The sequence below is a fragment of the Xenia sp. Carnegie-2017 genome, unplaced genomic scaffold, assembly GCF_021976095.1.
Source record: "Xenia sp. Carnegie-2017 unplaced genomic scaffold, XeniaSp_v1 HiC_scaffold_22, whole genome shotgun sequence".
NCBI classification, from domain to species: domain Eukaryota; kingdom Metazoa; phylum Cnidaria; class Anthozoa; order Malacalcyonacea; family Xeniidae; genus Xenia; species Xenia sp. Carnegie-2017.
Window position 1 is genome coordinate 16,208,734 of NW_025813485.1, and position 18,169 is coordinate 16,226,902.

Genomic DNA, 18,169 nt, shown 5'->3' on the forward strand with positions numbered 1-18,169 from the left:
GCTTCACTATTTTTTTTTCCTTTTGACATCAGATACAAGTACTGGCAGGAAGTTAAAATACTTTTTAGACTTTATACCAGAAAGATGTACAAAGTTCATAAATTAACAGTGAAAAACCTCAGTTTTGTAATACCTCTTTTTCTGCCAAATGCAATTTTTGTTGCTTCATAATCAAAGCATCCTGTTTTGCCTGTAATGGAAAATCATGACAATTTCAGAAGGCAAAGCAAACATAGAGAAACTAAATTTTCCTACAATAAACCACAAAATATGTGATTAAAAATACCATTGACACACTACATACTTGTAGGTTGTTGTTTTGGGAAACCATTAAATAATCTTTAAGCATCTGCTCTTGTTCTGTTTGCCATTGCCGTCTTGGATCTTTAAGATGTGTACTACCTAAACAAAACAGACCACTTTTGCTAAGTGCCAAGAAAAATTTATTGATTGAGAAAATATTCACCACAAATTACCAGTGTTATGGTCAATATAATATGTTCTATTACATGCATCTGTGATTTCTTCCCAGCCAAATGGTAGTTCTGCAAATATAATGTTAAAATGAAATATTGACATGTCAAAGGTAGTTCTTACAATGAGTGTAAACCATTACAACAATACAAAGTGCATAATCATTATTTAAAAACTCTTGATGCTTGAAAAATAAACACAAATATTTTTAACATCTTGAATACAGAACAAGCCACGGTATAGACATTTGACAATTCAAGATAATAAATCTTCTATTTGTAGATGTCAATAACTATGTGGAAAATATCTTAAAAAAAACAAGCTGATAAAACCAGAAGTGCTTTCAGCTGTTGCTCTTAAATTCATTCAAACATATTTTTAGAGCTTTGTGGTTAAATTTAGCACAAATATGTAAATGAACTGTGCAAGAATTGTCATCAAATTACATATTACATGCTTGGTATTAAAGATCAACTCCATCATTTAAAATCTATTTTGTTCATACCATCAGCAACGCAGTCAGCAAAGGTCATTGGCTTTGTCAACCTGTAAATGCACAGCAAATTATAATTAAATTTAAATAATGATTTTATTTTAAACACATCCATACCATAATAGATTAAGCAAATAAAACCATGGTTTAAAATGCTTGTGAAACCATTCATGTAATAATATCATAATGAAAATAACCAAACAACATTTAAATAAGAATAAATTTAGTCAAATTAAGGTTTTATTATTTGCAGTTGCCAGTTTCTTAATACTTGGCGTCAAAATTTACTTGGAGATTGTTAATAAACTTAAAAAAAACAAGATATGTATTTTCAAAATCATTATCATTTGGGTCCTAATCTCTTACACTACAGCAATAAAGGACAGTTTATATCAAAATGCATGATGATTCTGAACTGGTTTGAACAAAAAACTACGATTGAATCGCAACATTCAACAAACCCACAGCCAAATACAAAACACTAACTTTTAACAAATGCATTTTAAGAATTTGATAAACACGACAAATATTGAAAGCTATCAAACTGAAAAGTTTCGCTTTCAAGATACTCGTATCATTATATAATTATCAACGACAACAGAAAAAACAGCAAAAACAGCAAATTTTCGACAACAACTACAAACATCAGAAAAGTTCGGAAGGCATAACGAACCATGTCTTTTTCCTCAAAAGTATTATATGTACTGGTAAATTGTAAGGAGAAGTTTAATAACAGGCACAAGTAACGATAAAAACTTTATGACGATGTAACCAGTTTAGGTTATAACAATTTTGTTAAACAAAAAGCATGAAAAATGTAATTCCTTACATTCTTTCAAAATAGTATTTCTAAATGATAAATGGTAGACAATCCGTACAGTTAACTTGATAAATTAAACTCATTCAGGTGAATTATGGACTTGGAAATAATTTATTTAAAGCTTATTATGTGAGAATGAATGTTCCTATGTGTTTCACAGCAAAAGATGAAATGACAATATTATTACGAAAATATTGAAAGTATTTGATGTTGAACTAACTTTATTCAAGTGTGAATGAATAAAAAATACCAAATATAAATCGAGCTAACATCAAACACGTTTTAGAAACGTTAATTCTTTGGCTAAGAAATGGCTTGTGTATAAAACGAAGAGACAGAGAACTTTTAATATATCGATGCATTCATTTTATTAAAATATGATAGAACAGAACCTGTCGCGAGGATCTATCCAAGTCGTATTCTTGTTGACATGATCAATAAAATATGTACGTCCGGCCGAATCGACACCCTTTTCCCAACCATCGGGTAATGGAACTTCGCCGTGACTACTGCTTCTTCGCATGATATATTAGAAAAAACGATAAGCAACGCACTACATGAAACTATTCTTCGCCATATTCTTTACATATCATCGTTAACTACGGTGTTGAATAAATTATACAAATTTATGCATACCTTATTTGGCACAGTCGTTTCAAAGTGAGTGTCATTTAACAATTAGATTAAACCATTTAAGGTAGATGGAATGCAATTCATAAATTCCGACTCCTCCTAAAGATGCAGCAAGTGTGTACAGAAATTGGTTGATACCTTTAGCTATCCTATTTTAAAATACTTTTTTCATAAAGCAATATGCCCAACGCGTTTCACCAGTTCAATTTATGAAAAGTTCCATTCTCATTATACTGTGTTTAGTTCTTTGTCGCATTTCGCTGAGACAAACAATTTGTTTTTTTTTAAATGATGTGTTGTCACTTACTTTAGTGGCAATTAACGAAAGAATTTCACACACTTTTGCGTGAGACATAACAAGTCTACAAAACGCACTAAAAGTGACTTTCTGTATTTTAGCTTTGAGAGATTTTACAATAACTTACAATTTTCATCTTGAAAAATATATCAAAATACGGAATGTCTTTTTTTGCGTTTTCACTTTTAGCAAGACTTATGTAACTATTTTTAAGCGCTTCACCGCCTTCCAAGCAAATGTGACATTTTCAAGATAATACAACAACACCACCACCACAACACAAGTTCCGCTCAATAATATAGTCACCTCGACTTCAGACTTGCGTCTATGCCTTTTTTTATAAGTTAAGAAGCCACATTCACATTGCCATATTTATCGTTGTCTATAAAGAATTTATGTTTTTAATTCTCTCACAAACAATTAAAGTGCTGTTGGCGTAGTGTACTAAAACTTCTGATGTATAGGTAAACACTTTTTGAAAACTTTCTGAATATTATATACTCCGTCACTTAAAAAAATTGTCAGACAATTTGTTTTTCATCTATAGTTATGGTTGAAAAATAGCCTGTATATTCAGAACACTCAATAACGAAAAAAATTGTTGGTATTTATATCAATCATGTATTAGCTACAAAGGTATGATAATCGTGACCTTTGAAATTCCTTTATCATATGTCGAAACTTGAAAGAATTTTCTAGACAAGACTTCAAACTTAAATATACACTGTTATCAAGAAATAGGTTTAAACATGTTTCACTTTAAAGTAGCGCCAAATTATTGGGTCGTCACCCCAACCAAATAAAGTTATATATTGATATATTGATATATTGATATATATATTTAGTTTTATGTACAATGATAAGAGTAAAAACTTTGTTACTATCACACTACAAAAAAAGAGATTATAAATTTATTCTCGAGAAAGATAAACGCAACATTGCGGCTTGTCCAAAAGACAAACATGGCGCACGACTGTGCTGTACACTAGCATCGTTTAGAAAAAGCCAATTTTTGAGCCATTTATTCTCTCCAGTAAGTGAGTTCGCACAATAACACTAAACGCCCTGACAATTTAATAAAATTTTAAGTATGACAAGCAGCAGCGAGGCAGCAGCATAAAAACATACAACCCCCGCAAAGATATGACGTGGGACAATGTGTCAATTTTGCAACAAAAAAAGACAACTTCGCCATATGAGCTGATAACTTAAGGGTAAAATGCGAACATTCCACCCATTCTCACTCTTTTTCTTGATCAACTTCCGTTTCCTCCAAACTTTCCAACATAATTTCTACGTAATCTTGAACTGCCTGAATCAAAGACACCTGCTGTTCAATTTCTTTCACAAGCTAAAACAACATAACAATAAAAACAATCAAACAATGGATACACGTTTGCCTGACCTTGTTAACATAGATAAAAGCTATTTTCAATTTTTCACTAAAACATTAACATTACGTTTTACAACTCATTTCTTTGTTAATCTTATTTATACAGAGCAGAGCAGGTATTGTCAAATGAAGATTATGAAGAGACTGGGAAATTAATTTAAACATACCATTAAAACTAAAAGGACAAAAAACAATGACATGCTTCCCCACTCCAAGGCCATATGCAACCACAACACGTACGTGGTTGCTAAGCAACAAACGATAACGTCATAAATATTACCTCCGCATGATTGGCGTTGTCGTTCATTAAAACTTTGATTTCTCTAGATGTTGGTGCACGAGGTAAAGTTGTGTAGATTTCATTGTAATGTTCTTTCATTAAATCTGATAAACTTTTCATATAGTAGAATAACTTTTCTGTGTTGTTATCCAACAATAACAATGACTCCGTTATCTTTAAAATGTGACAAATATGAGTAGATTAAAATTGTCGTCAATCTCACGACTTGAAAACATATGAGAAAATAAACAGACAGATAACTACATACTGTTTCATTAGATCCTTGAGATAATTCAGTAGCCAAAGTAAGATTATCACTTTCGTTGACGATAAGTATACGTTTTTGATTCTTTTAAAAGATTAAAAGTTGAACGACATGTAAATAATGGAAAATTTTTAAAATACAGCAAATCCCTTACGTAAAAAAATTGAAAATTCGAATCAATTCATCCAATGTACGTAATACAAGCTAACAACACGCAACAAACAAGTAACACCAGGTAACAATAAACAAGCATGTGACACAAGCTTACAACACACAACAAGCATGTAACACAATGAAAACATAGAAAAAGTATGTAAATACGTTAAAGGCATGTAAAATTTAGAAATAAAAGATGTTTACTGTGTTTGCACAAGCTTATACAAACCGAGGAGATCTTTTGTAGAACTTGAGAGCAGATCAGTGCAATTTTTAATTTTTTCTCTTATACGTATACATGATTTTCAAATTCTTTTTAATTGATTTCATTGATTGTGCTTAGATCAGTTTTCACAGACTAATGCCAACTCAGCTATAGGTCAATCACGGCACGCGTTGTTTTATTGTTATTTTATACAGAACTAACAACACACGTACCAACTGTTTTAGTTGATCTACTAAATGATCTTTTTCTCCCTTCAGTTTTCTTACTTCTTGTTCGCCTTGTATTGTTGGATTTTGTTCTAATATAGCAATATTGGTGTCTTTTTCTGATATAGTAGCAAGAAGAGCATTTTGTCTGCAAAATTTAGTTAATTATTATCATGTGTACGTGCGTGCCTCATGAGCAGAGGCGTAACTAGAACGTTAATTGAGGGGGTGGGGTGCATATTCATATATTCCATTGTTCCCTACTGATTTCTTTTGAAAGTGAATTGAATTTCAAAAGAAATCAGTAGGGCACAACTGAAAATATGAATATACACCCCCACTAATTAACGTTTCGCCCTGCTCATGAGACATACAAAAGTCATCAAACAATATACACAAAATTTGGAGTATATTCCAACGATACCAAGATCTTTCAAAAAATTAAGCAATAACATGCAGTAAACTGACATGTTATGTGCCACGGTTGACGAAATAGCAGTGCTAAAAATATTTGTCAAATACACAAAACAACTTACTTCATTTCCAAGACTTCGGCCTTCATTTTTTTTCTATCATTGCGATAGTAAGACAAGGCAATATCTCTTTCACTCAAAGACAATATTAGCGAAGCATTCTTCGTATTTGTTACGGCATTTTCAATTTTAAGATTTGCTACTTCAACTTGTAGTTCGTAATTCTTTTCAGTTTGTTCATGAAGCAATTTTTCATTCTCAGACACACTATTTACAGTTTCTTGAAGAGCTTCTTCCAGTAATGCCACACGATCTGTTTTAACATCAAGATCTTTCTACATAAACATTTCTTGTGTTAAATATATCCACAACATTGTCGTAAGACTACATTTCTCATACGACTATACTTGCTAAGATTCTGTTTTAGCATCAAGATCTTTCTACATAAACATTTCTTGTGTTAAATATATCCACAATATTGTCGTAAGACTACATTTCTCATACGACTATACTTGCTAAGATTCTGTTTTAGCATCAAGATCTTTCTACATAAACATTTCTTGTGTTAAATATATCCACAATATTGTCGTAAGACTACATTTCTCATACGACTATACTTGCTAAGATTCTGTTTTAGCATCAAGATCTTTCTACATAAACATTTCTTGTGTTAAATATATCCACAATATTGTCGTAAGACTACATTTCTCATACGACTATACTTGCTAAGTTTCATGCAGATAATACATCTTTACCTTAGTTTCAATTTGTTTCATGTTAATATCTTCTTTCTCTTGTTTTATTTCATTTAGGGCAGCAGCATGATGTTCTCGATCAATTTGTTGACTGCGTTTAGTATTGGCGAGTTTTTTGGCTTGTTCTCTTACTTGCCTGGAAAGACAATGATACGTGCAAGTATTAGATCGATTATTGAATTTTAAACTTGACTAATTTTCACATTGTTAATATAGTAAACTGGCAGGAAAAATCGAAAAAAAATGACCCCAATAATTTACATGGCTGACTTAAATAAGAGATGCTCACCTATCTAATTCTTCAATTTTCTCTTTCTTTTCGTTTACTTCTTTCAACAAACTTTTATTTTCATCATCTGTCTTTTTGGATAAAATCTCAATTTCTTCTCGCAATTGTTGGAGATTCGATTCAGTTCGTGATAATTCATTCGTTAGTCTTTCTATTTCATTATTTTTCTAAACAAAATGATATATATTGAAAAAAATTCTTTTTTACTTGATATAGATAGTATATAATGGACAGCATGAATCAATATTCGTTAGTCGTGGAACATGTTAACACTTTAATTTTTAGACACGACAGAAACCCGAAATAAGAAATGCTCATTCTCTTTGAATTTGATATGAATAATTTTTTGGCTTCTTTCTTTTAGACATAGTCTTTTAAACACAGGTGTATGTCGGGGTATTTAAGGATACGTTTATTTATATGTTGCAATACATATAGTCAGGTGGGTAGGTAGGATTTATGTGTGAAAAAAAGGTCATCTACGACCTTTTTTCATACATAATGAAAGAAAATCAAAAATGAAAAAAGAAAATGATATGGTTTGAAATTGTGACGAAAAAAAAGGGTGACAAAAAAAGGGAAGGTAAGAGGGTAATTCGGCACTTTGCCTACTATGGTTACGCCCCCTGCCCACCCCGGGTTACGCACTGCCTACCCTTATAACGTCCTACCTAACCCCAGTTACGCCCTGCCTGCCCCCCTTTCACACCGCAGGTTACGCCCTCCCAACCCCTCGGTTACATCCTGCCTACCCCTAGTTATGTCCTGCCTACCCCTAGTTACGCCATGCCTACTCCTAGTTACGCCCTGCCTACACTGGTTACGCCCTACCTCACCCTGATTACATTCCTAAATATTCTGTAGATTGTTTTGTTACAAAAGTAAATTGCAGAGTGAAAACATCAACTCTAAAATACCAGTTCAAATTAAAAAAAAACCCTAGGAAACTTACGCGTGTAACTTTCATTTTTAGGTCTTCTATTTCATTTTCCCGTTCTTGTAATGATTTTTTTGCAGAGTTTAATCTACTTTCGTCTTCAGCATTTGTACTTTTTACTTTTGATATTTCTTCCATTTTTTCTTCGAGTTCAAGCTAAAAGACAATTTCATCAGTGAATCAATTGCACTTGAAACAATGTCCACTGACTGAAAACTGATGGAGAACTGACTGAGAACTGTAGGAGAACTGACTGAGAACTGGTGGAGAACTGACGGAGGACTGGTGGAGAGCTGACGGAGAACTGATGGAGAACTGACTGAGAACTGTTGGAGAACTGACTGAGAACTGTTGAGAACTGAGAACTGGTGGAGAACTGACGGAGAACTGGTGGAGAACTGACTGAGAACTGGAGAACTGACTGAGAACTGAGAACTGATGGAGAACTGACTGAGAACTGGTGGAGAACTGACGGAGAACTGAGAACTGGTGGAGAACTGACTGAGAACTGGTGGAGAACTGACTGAGAACTGGTGGAGAACTGACTGAGAACTGGTGGAGAACTGACTGAGAACTGGTGGAGAACTGACTGAGAACTGGTGGAGAACTGACTGAGAACTGGTGGAGAACTGAGAACTGAGAACTGACGGACTGGTGGAGAACTGACTGAGAACTGGTGGAGAACTGACTGAGAACTGGTGGAGAACTGACTGAGAACTGGTGGAGAACTGACGGAGAACTGGTGGAGAACTGACTGAGAACTGGTGGAGAACTGACTGAGAACTGGTGACTGAGAACTGGTGGAGAACTGGTAGATTTAACAATTTTGAACAAATTTCAACAATTTAAAGTAAGTAATCCATAGAATTTGATCCATAGATAATTATCATTTATAAAATACGTGACATACGAAAAATAAAACACAAAAATACACTGAAAGACATACGAGAACAAATAAATTGTTTAAAACCAAAAAGTTGTCAAACCTCTTTCGTTAGAATTTGGTTTTGCAAAGATTTCATCTTTTGTTCATGGTTATGCAGACTGCTATCGTGGTCTTGTAACATACTCTCATTTTTCTGCTCCAGATTCTCAATTTTTGCGTCTTTATCTTTCAAGGATTTCTGCAGCGTTTTTAAAGTCGACAGTAATTCATCATTTTCAGTTTGAACATTTGCAATATGATTTTTGTTGTTTGAAAGTAACTCTTTCTTTTCCATCACCTCTAACTCAAGCGTTTCACACTAAACACAAGACAAAATGCTAAGAATGTAAACTAAATAAAACAATGAATATTGTAGAATATGAAGCAAGAGTAAAAGTTTTCCAATCATTTCTTTGCAATGACTTTTTGATTTCTTAACACATTAACCGTATATCAAGTGTTTGAACGGAACTAACTTACCATTGCATATGTACTATGAAAATATACATGTTAATCATTTATTATCAATTTTAATGTTTTAGCAGCGAAAGAACATAAAGTACGCCCCAAAAATCTTAAAAAATGCAACCCTGTTTAAAGCAAATAACATACGTATAAGTACACATTTAATCCACAGATATATTTTGAAATACCTTTTCTTTTAAGGATGTAATCTGTTTTTCTTTTGACTGAATCAATGTATTAAGCACCTCAACTTCACCACTGTTTTGACTTTGAACAGAAGACAACAACAAAATTTCTTTTTCTTTGCCATCCAAAACTTTGTGTTTCTCATCCAAACGTTTTCGAATGTCATTCAACTAAATCAATCAGAATTTGTATTATTTTGTAACAAGTGAAAAGCATAAAGCACTTTTCTTTCCCTATTACTCAGATAATGCAAAAATTCACAATGATCAAATATCTTTACTAACTTTGTGCATATCATACACTACATAACTCACATATCATTGTAACATTGTACACAGGACACACATCAACCACCCCTACCATCCCCTCAATATCCCTCCTCTGTTGCCTTACGCGTCTGTATAACCAATATATTTCCTATTCATACTTTTTCATTCATATAAAATACAACTAGCAAATGGAGGTCATATTTAGTAACACTATAAAAATATATAAACTCACATCTTGTTGTAAATTCTGTATATGATCTTCCTTTGACTTGTTGGAGCTATGTAAAACAGAAATATGTTCCTGAAGATCTGATTGGTGTTTCTCTAGTGTTTCAAGTTTCGTTTTCACTGCTGTCAATTCTGCTTCTTTTTTGGACAAGTCTGCTTTTGCTAACTCCAGCTAAAATGAAGAAAATGAAAAAAAGGTTTTATGCAGGTAATTTAAAATTATTCCATGAATGAAAGATAAATTGAAATTTTCAATATGCTGCTTTGTGGACATTATTTAAACTTAATAAAAACCTTTGATTTCATGAACTTAGAATGACTTTCAAACACTTCTTCTCTCTTCTCTAATTTCTCTTTGAATTTTTGTTCTTCATTGGATGCATTCTCATCCGATCTCTTTGTCAATTCAGATAATTCTTCTTTAAGTTCATCACAATGTGCCCGAGATTTCTTCAATTCCTCATCTTTCATTGATAGAATGTCTTGCAGCTCATTATTCAAAAGCGCTTGTGATTTGCTTAAGTCTATTTCATTTTGTAAGTCTTGTATAGTTTGATCACGTTTAACAATATCTTCTTCAAGATGTGTCACTTTAGAAAGAGCATCAAGAAGGCCTTGAATTTGTGATGTCTCTTTCTGTGTTTGTAAACTCTCAATCTCATATTTTAGTTTGTCTATTGTTACTTCTTTTGAATCAACCAGTTGTTTTAATACCAAGCCTTCATTCTCAAGTTCTTTGACTCTTTCCAATAAACTATTTACAGTTTCACTGCTATTTATTGGAACAGGTTCTTGTGAAAGGTTTTGCCATCTTGAAGTTCTCTTACTTTAAATTTTTCACTATCTAAAGCTCTTTGTAGTTCCTGAAAAAAACACCATAAGAACACATGTCTATACAAAAATATGCTATAAATATGAGTTAACTCCAGTGTTACATATGTGTGGATTGGTTATGAACTGTTACAAATGCAACTTTAGTAATTCTTGACTCTTTTTTCAACTAAATTTTGTACACGTGAATTTACAACTCACACATATAGAGCAAGACTCTATAATTGTAAGCCCTGGGTTTCTAATCTAAGCTTTCAAATGACAAGTAAATTTCAAAATTCCTAACCATTACCTAACCTCTTTGTAATTTTAAGTATGATAATAAGATATGAAGAATTAATATTATATTCTCACAAACAAGTGAAATCATAATTTTGTGAAGTGTTGACATTTATGTACAGTGCATTCTCATGTTAAAATAACTAAACCATAAATATCTCAAGCAATACACCTAGTTATAGTAGGTTTAACATAGCTATGAAATTGAGAAATGTAACGCACTAAATCTTTCATATGTAAAAGGAAACTATTTTGATCATCCCTGTACCTGAGCTTCTTTAGATAAACATGTGTATTGTTGATGAAGGGTCAAAAACTTATTTTCTTGCTCAATTTTTGCCGCCTTCTCTTTCTTCAATTCGGGACTCCAAAATGTTTTGATACTTTTCATATTTGACTTCAGTTTACTTTCCATTGCTTGCATGTCTTTTTTTAGTTGGATGTTTTCTTGCTGTAATTTCAGAATATCTTTCGAGCTAAGTACAGATGCATCTCTTATCACCTTTTCCTGAATTTCTTCGTCAAGTTTGCGCGCTGGACTAGAGAAATCTTCCATGTTGTCTATGAAGAACTGCCGTTGGTTGACAAGCAATCAAATACGCAATTTTATTTGTTTATAAGACACGAAGAATCGATATAAGTGTTGAATAAAAGGAATGTCTCTTAAAATGCAGCTACCAAAAGAAACGCTTCGTTGAAATGAAGGACGACAAAACGGTTCTTTAACATAAATCCTCGCTTTCCATTGTAACCAATTTATAAATAGCAAAACACGATAATGACGATGGTTAAAGTTAGTTGCAGGATACAGGATACGAACCATGAACGAGAAATTCCCCTAATTATTTTGACAATTTCACAGCGTTAATATCTTCACAACTTTATCACTAGTCGAAACGTTCAAGTAGTAAAACAATCAAGTAATTTGAAACCAACAATAAACTGCCAATTCAGGATGTCACTCACACGCTTCTCGTCTCTGTGAACTTTTATGCATGTTTCATATTTCCATGTTATCTATTTAAAATCGGCAAATAATTTCGATACACATGTATTATTCAATATTTAGCTTTGTCTCAAACTGTCATCCAAAGTTAACTCTTTCAACGGAACACATTTTAACATGACCAACATATATTAATGTCAACTATTTGTTTTGAACATATAATAAACAATGCATGCCGAGCAAATGCCGAGGCGGAATGGAGGCGGACATGCGGAAAGTAAGAAAAATTATAAGTACTTCATGTAAGTCTTTGTATCAATGGTTTTAATTGCTGATATTATATTTCATATTGCTATTTCATATTCTTTGGACGTTCTACTTGATTCACCTTCCCCACTCTACTGTATTGGTTTAGTTTTGATGGTTCTTTAGTTTTGATAGTTCTTATGTTAAAACATAAGATACAAAGTGAAGTCAGATGTTGGTCACTTTAACGGAACAAAATGTAGCTATTTTTGGCTCCGGGATGTTAAAACTAGGTCTTGCTCATCGTCACCATTTTATACTTTTGCATTGAATCCATTCATTTCGGTATTTTTACAATGAATGTACTTTTAATCATTTCTGCTTACATGCTCTAAAGTTTACAAGGCTGAATTAAGACCTACGGGCTTCCTCCCCATTGCTTAAGTTTCCTTGCATTCATGTTATGTCTTCGTTTTTAATCGGATAAGTGATAACACGAAGTTAAAACACTTTTAATCGCTCATTTTTAATATATGAGCGTAAAAACGAAAAGCGTACCGAAGAAAAAAAAAATTTATTTCAAAAAAGAACAACAATAACGTTTGGTGGTAAAAAAATTTGTACAGTTTTTATAAAAATCTAAAAAATGACCCGAATAAGATGACCCTAACAAAGGAGATTAAGACAACGTCTTTTCAAAGAGAAACAATTTCCTTCAAACTGACAATGCTTCTGGCATAACTAAAAATAAACCAAAGACTTCAAACGAAAGTACTACAAATATATTTCAAAAATTATATTTGTTTATGTACCATAGAGGTGTTTCAATAGAAAACCTTTTACATATCTTACATAACAATTTATATCAGTTTTAAAGCACAAACAAAATCAATTTTGGTCCATATTTTCAATAGGACTGGTTGTGCTTGAATTGTGAATGTAATCGCTGGCTTTTTGTTGAAATGTTGGAGTTGGAGTCAACGCTATTGAATTGGCTCTTGCTGGATCTAAAAGTCCTCGACTTTCTTCAAGTTTTACACGAAAGTTATTTGGAATCTCGCGAGCAACAGTCGATGGTTTGACAACTTTGGTTGGTTTACGCCCTCGTTTCTGTTTTACTTTAACTTTCTTTTTAACAACAGGAGGTTCGTCTGGTTTAATAATCTTTTTATACGGACTACATTTTCTACATATTTTCAAGCGTACAACTCCAGGTTTAAATAGATGTTTGAACTTTTCAGGAGCATTTTGCAAGGTGCAACAGCTATAAGATTTCTGAACATGATTGTTGCACACGGCACAGTGAATGCCACAAGTTCTACTCTTCTCTGGTGAATGTGAATCGCCCGTTGTTTTACCTAAAAAGAAACAAAAAATCTTCAAACTTCTTTTGAGTATGCTTGAAATGTTGCCTTTTGTGATAAAGTTGAGCTTATTCCTTTAAAATGAAATGATTTACCAAAAATGGTATTTTCTTATCTTCTACAACAAACTTAAAAATATGCTTGTTTTACACTATGACAAAACATTTCTTATCGACAGATCGAGTGACTTTTAATTTGAATATAGCTAGCTCAGTACAACAAACCAATTTAAGAACATGTTATACCTGTAGTCTTGCCTGTATCACAATTTTTCAGCAATTTCTTCATACTAGGATTTCCAACTTTACGGAGATTATCATATTTTTGTTCGGTTTCCAAGCACGTTTCGTACTCACGACAAGATCATGATTGACACACTTCACGGCACCCTCACCAAGCTTTTTCTCAGGAATATTACTTGAAACTACATTCTTGGCGGTCACGTGATACAGAGATCGAACGTCTTCTGAATGGTTAAATACAGGATTAATATCTTTGTGCATTGGCTGGGACTTTTCCATTTTGATATTACCATTGGGGCGGTCACTAATTTCTTCTTTTCTTGAAACATTCTTCAACATTTCCGTGGAACACAAGTTGAGTTCTTTCAAGAATAAATTCTTTTGTATCGGATCGTCCATATGGAACCTTTGCAATAAAGTTTTTCTCGACGTCTGTGACGTATTGTCAACAATCGAGGAGTATGAATCAAACTCTTCAAAACATTCCAAGTCATCAGGTCTGTGAAAATCACTAAACTTGATATGTTGTAAATTACGAACCACAAGCTCGAACGGTTTTGTCCTTCGATTGCTCGTCATTCCTAAAGGTATTTTCATCTGCCGGATCTTGTCTGAGTAGCGAGTTAAATTGGAAATTGCAACGTTTTCAATACAATTTTCTTTCGACGTAAGACACTTGCGACAGACACGCAACTTATGATAATTATCGTCGAAAGCTTGACGAATATAGGCTGGAGATGAAACTCGCGTCACACAGCGATAACTTTTAAAGTGAAGTAAACCACAAACATCACACCTTGGCGAGATTTTTGACTGAACAATTACCTCATCTATAAAAAAATATCAGAGAGATATCAATTATTTGCTATTCTGCAAGAATTGAAAAAAGAGAAATACGCCCTTTTGAAGAGCATTAAATGAAGATGTATTTTAAAAGCACTATGGATATTGCGCATTTAATAAAAACGACAAGTTTATTTTTAATTTTAAAAGGTGTCGAAAGATATGTGAGTTTTTGTCAGTTGTGGTATGAAGATGTATTTGCTATAAAATAAAATAATCGACCCTTGGGTACCTTGGTTTCAAATATATAATATATAATAATATCTTTGTTGGAGTGCAAATGCAAGGTTAATAATAAAAATCTGTACTAAAACGGATGAAATGGGTATACATTAACATTACCAGCACTGCTATCCTTACCATTTAAATTTTCTTCCTCGCTCAAACTTTCAACTGATTTAATACCGTCTGAAGAATCTTCTTCAAAATCACTACATTACAAAGACAAAAAATATTTGAAAAGATGAAATGACATAACCTTGTTTTTCAATAACAACAACAATTTAAGTTGTAGCCAATGACGTAACATTTTGTTTCTCACAGTCAAAACAATAATTTTTACGAGAAAAATAAACAATGATAACGTAACGTTCTGAAGTTTGTATACAAAGTTTAACGAGATGATTTCTAAAGTAAATGGTTTGAGCCCGGGAGTATCATTACATGTTTGTAGATGTAGATCGTCCAGGTTATAGTCCTGAGAAGGACTGTTTTTGTTGTTGTTGACTGACGTTTCGACAACCTTAGCGGTAGTCATCTTCAGAGTCATCTTCAAAGTCATCTTCAGAGTCAAGAAAACTTCTAAAGATGACTACCGCTAAGGTTGCCGAAATGTCAGTCAACAACAACAAAAACAGTCCTTCTCGGGACTATACCAACCTGGACGATCTACATCTACAAACATGTAGAGATGATTTCTATAAATTTTTGAGTGTATTTTTCAAAGTTTCAAAATAATTTTCCTCATACATCTTTCACAACCCTACATAGTTATCCAACAGTCAAAGATAATTCACAAAATTTTTTTTGTTTATGGATGTTTGCCGAAGTAAAGCAACGCGCAAAGCTACATAAAACATTTCTACTTCTTATTATGCTATTTGTTTCACGTTTTACAGTTCTTGAGCAGCAAAGTTCTTGCAAAGTTGCATGTATATTGTTAACGGTCATAAAATAATTATTGTTTTTAGGATTTCCTTCTCACCGTTTATCTTTGCCACAAATGTCTTCTTTCCCAAATAATTCACCACTAGAAATCTAAGTAAACATTAAGCTATGATCAACTACAATAATTCACCACTAGAAATCTAAGTAAACATTAAGCTATGATCAACTACAAACCATAATTATACGATAAAAATGGTTGACGGCTTCATTTGAGTTTTAATCAAACCTTTATGGGAAGTTTTCACGACATGGTATAAACGTCTATGTTATGAAACTTATGAAAATTTTCTTGTGAATGTCACGTGATTCTATTATATATGATTACAAGTTTGTCTATATCGCACTTTTAAGTACATCTTTACAGTAGTACAAGCACATAAAAATCGTTTCATACCCTGTAACACTGTACCCAACGAACACGTCATTTCCTGAGCGAGTCAATTCCAGCCATAGGCCTACGGGAGCTATCATTTCTGGAGGGGGGGGGAGTAAATAATTTCCCCAACTCGCAATGAACTTTCCGCTATATTTTTGCCCGACTGACGTTAAATATTTGTCCAACTTTTCGATTTTCAAACTTTTTTTAGGGGGGGGGGCTGCCCCCTGTCCCGTACGCCTATGATTCCAGCTAAGTATACAGGAATCAAACAACTTTTAAAGTTAACAAAAAATGCAGTTTAAAGCCTGTTTTTGAAAGATAAACAGCATCTACTATGGAAATAATTCAAAGAAAGGACAAAGCAATTCTCTCATGTGAGTTACACACATCTAAAGTTCATCGAGTCAAGATCAAATTTCATACAAAACTATATCATGAAACAGTCACATGAAAGTCGCTGTCACAGAAAACGCTCAGTTAATCTACAAATACCAAATGCTAACACCAACTAAATACAAATATTCAAGTTATATTTTCATATTCTTTAGAAGAAAATCGATGGTTGACATTACAGTAGCTGAGTTACGCAAGTCTTTTGCGCGCAAAAAGAAAAACTAAAACAATTAAGTATTTGAAAAATATTAAGAAACTCTTGCATAGATTTCCAATTTTGTTTTTAAAAATGTTTCGGAAATTCATTGTAAGTTTTTGCTTAGGTAAAACAACACAGGCTAATGTTTAATTACACTAGCCATAAAAACAAACGGAGACTCATACACAACTGAATTCTCGATGCAGCAAGATTGACATTCAACGAAAACAATTATTTTTCAAAAAAGCTTACTTTGCATATCGCTTCAGAAATATTTGAATAAATTATAATTATAACCAACACCGTTTTCATTTTACTAGCAAAAATTAAATACCTAAAATTTTCCCATCATTTCAAGCAAACAAATATTATTGCTACGGCGATCAAAATGAAAAATATAATAAACACATTACCTACGAAATATCTTGTGAAAAAGACGATATTCGTGAGTTTGTGCAACTGCGTCGGACCAATGCCACGCTACACAACTCAGATCTGAACACACGGAGAAGACATAGTCCAAAAAAATACAAGTCATACCTTTTGCACAAGATCGTTCGCGGCTTTTGAAATTCTACACTGTAGTTACAAAAATATCCCCACTATCACGTTACGCTTAGAAAGATGAGCTTTAAACGAATCGCGTGCGAATCATAAAGCAAAATTCAGCGATAGTCATTTATCATAAACGTTATTTTAAATAGAGGATGCGCTACTTGCTTTGACGCCAAAGTGAATATGTATGTTTCACTTGCGAAATCTATTTTATACTACCGATGTTATTCCCGATGTAGCGGTTGATACTGTTTCTTCACTAATTTGTCGGATAATGTCCTCAAGATGAAATCTGCAACGTAAAGTTCGTAAAATATTGTCAGTGTTCCTGAAGCAGTCGACGCGTTCACGTCGAGTTTCGTTTGAATACAAAATAATATAAAGTAAGCTTTAAATCCTTTTACCGCTTTCGCTCTGACTCCGTTGCCATGTCTAACGCTACGGTTCGACTCCAAGCATTTAACGCAAGCGGAAAACACAGCAAATGCAATATATATTTACTTGTTTTATTCAAACGTCGCGAATATGGGTAAATTTTGTTACTAGCGATCTTCGCTTGAGCAAGTCAATAAATTTACATATATGAATATGTTCCCACAAGACTTTGCACAAGAACCACGTTCTGACGCGCAGGCCTTAATTCAATGTGAAAACTGAAACATATTCCTCATATTATCGAGTTTCAAACGAAAAAATTGTTTGTTATGTAATGTATAAATTCACAAAAAAACTTACTTTGGAAACATTCGCACAGCACAACTATACTCAAAGCTTTAGTAAATATAAAGAAATATTGTAAACTGTGACTTGTAAAACATGTTTGGGAGAACATTTTCAAAAGCACAATTTGAGAAAGTTGAAAGGATAAAAAACCTTGATAAATTAATTCACGGCCTGTAACTGTGGCCTTCAGTGTGAATGAAAATTTCAGAAATTATTTCGGAGTACAATCGA

General features: G+C 33.0%; 3 protein-coding genes and 1 long non-coding RNA gene across 7 annotated transcripts; 1 reads left to right on the forward strand and 3 right to left on the reverse strand.

Moving 5' to 3' along the window:
* Positions 1 to 26: 26 nt before the first annotated feature.
* LOC124445575 (protein KIBRA-like) lies at positions 27 to 2,396 on the reverse strand. The gene is made up of 5 exons (XM_046996303.1): positions 2,180 to 2,396; positions 980 to 1,020; positions 477 to 545; positions 305 to 402; positions 27 to 190 (listed from the first exon to the last, which is right to left on the reverse strand). The coding sequence occupies exons 1-5, from the start codon at positions 2,308 to 2,310 to the stop codon at positions 119 to 121; spliced, it is 411 nt and encodes a 136-aa protein (XP_046852259.1). The 5' UTR covers positions 2,311 to 2,396; the 3' UTR covers positions 27 to 118.
* Positions 2,397 to 3,304: 908 nt separating this feature from the next.
* LOC124445574 (ELKS/Rab6-interacting/CAST family member 1-like) lies at positions 3,305 to 11,404 on the reverse strand. Its single transcript, XM_046996302.1, has 13 exons — positions 11,150 to 11,404; positions 10,066 to 10,634; positions 9,776 to 9,943; positions 9,277 to 9,444; positions 8,685 to 8,942; positions 7,714 to 7,854; positions 6,762 to 6,928; positions 6,473 to 6,608; positions 5,781 to 6,052; positions 5,251 to 5,392; positions 4,660 to 4,740; positions 4,392 to 4,565; positions 3,305 to 4,069 (listed from the first exon to the last, which is right to left on the reverse strand). The coding sequence occupies exons 2-13, from the start codon at positions 10,240 to 10,242 to the stop codon at positions 3,959 to 3,961; spliced, it is 1,995 nt and encodes a 664-aa protein (XP_046852258.1). The 5' UTR covers positions 10,243 to 10,634; positions 11,150 to 11,404; the 3' UTR covers positions 3,305 to 3,958.
* LOC124445576 lies at positions 9,895 to 11,846 on the forward strand. Its single transcript, XR_006948194.1, has 2 exons — positions 9,895 to 9,979; positions 11,345 to 11,846. It is a non-coding gene; the product is annotated as an uncharacterized LOC124445576 (long non-coding RNA).
* Positions 11,847 to 12,833: 987 nt separating this feature from the next.
* On the reverse strand, positions 12,834 to 17,893 carry LOC124446964. 4 transcript variants are annotated; one of them, XM_046997859.1, is made up of 7 exons: positions 17,620 to 17,893; positions 17,435 to 17,507; positions 15,727 to 15,779; positions 14,865 to 14,953; positions 13,970 to 14,509; positions 13,683 to 13,903; positions 12,834 to 13,431 (listed from the first exon to the last, which is right to left on the reverse strand). In XM_046997859.1, the coding sequence occupies exons 1-6, from the start codon at positions 17,643 to 17,645 to the stop codon at positions 13,722 to 13,724; spliced, it is 963 nt and encodes a 320-aa protein (XP_046853815.1). In that variant the 5' UTR covers positions 17,646 to 17,893; the 3' UTR covers positions 12,834 to 13,431; positions 13,683 to 13,721. The 4 variants fall into 4 exon arrangements, 3 of the variants coding, with proteins under 3 accessions (XP_046853815.1, XP_046853814.1, XP_046853813.1); XM_046997858.1 differs by having other exon boundaries at positions 13,683 to 14,509; positions 14,883 to 14,953; XM_046997857.1 differs by having other exon boundaries at positions 13,683 to 14,509.
* Between the last annotated feature and the right edge of the window lie 276 nt (positions 17,894 to 18,169).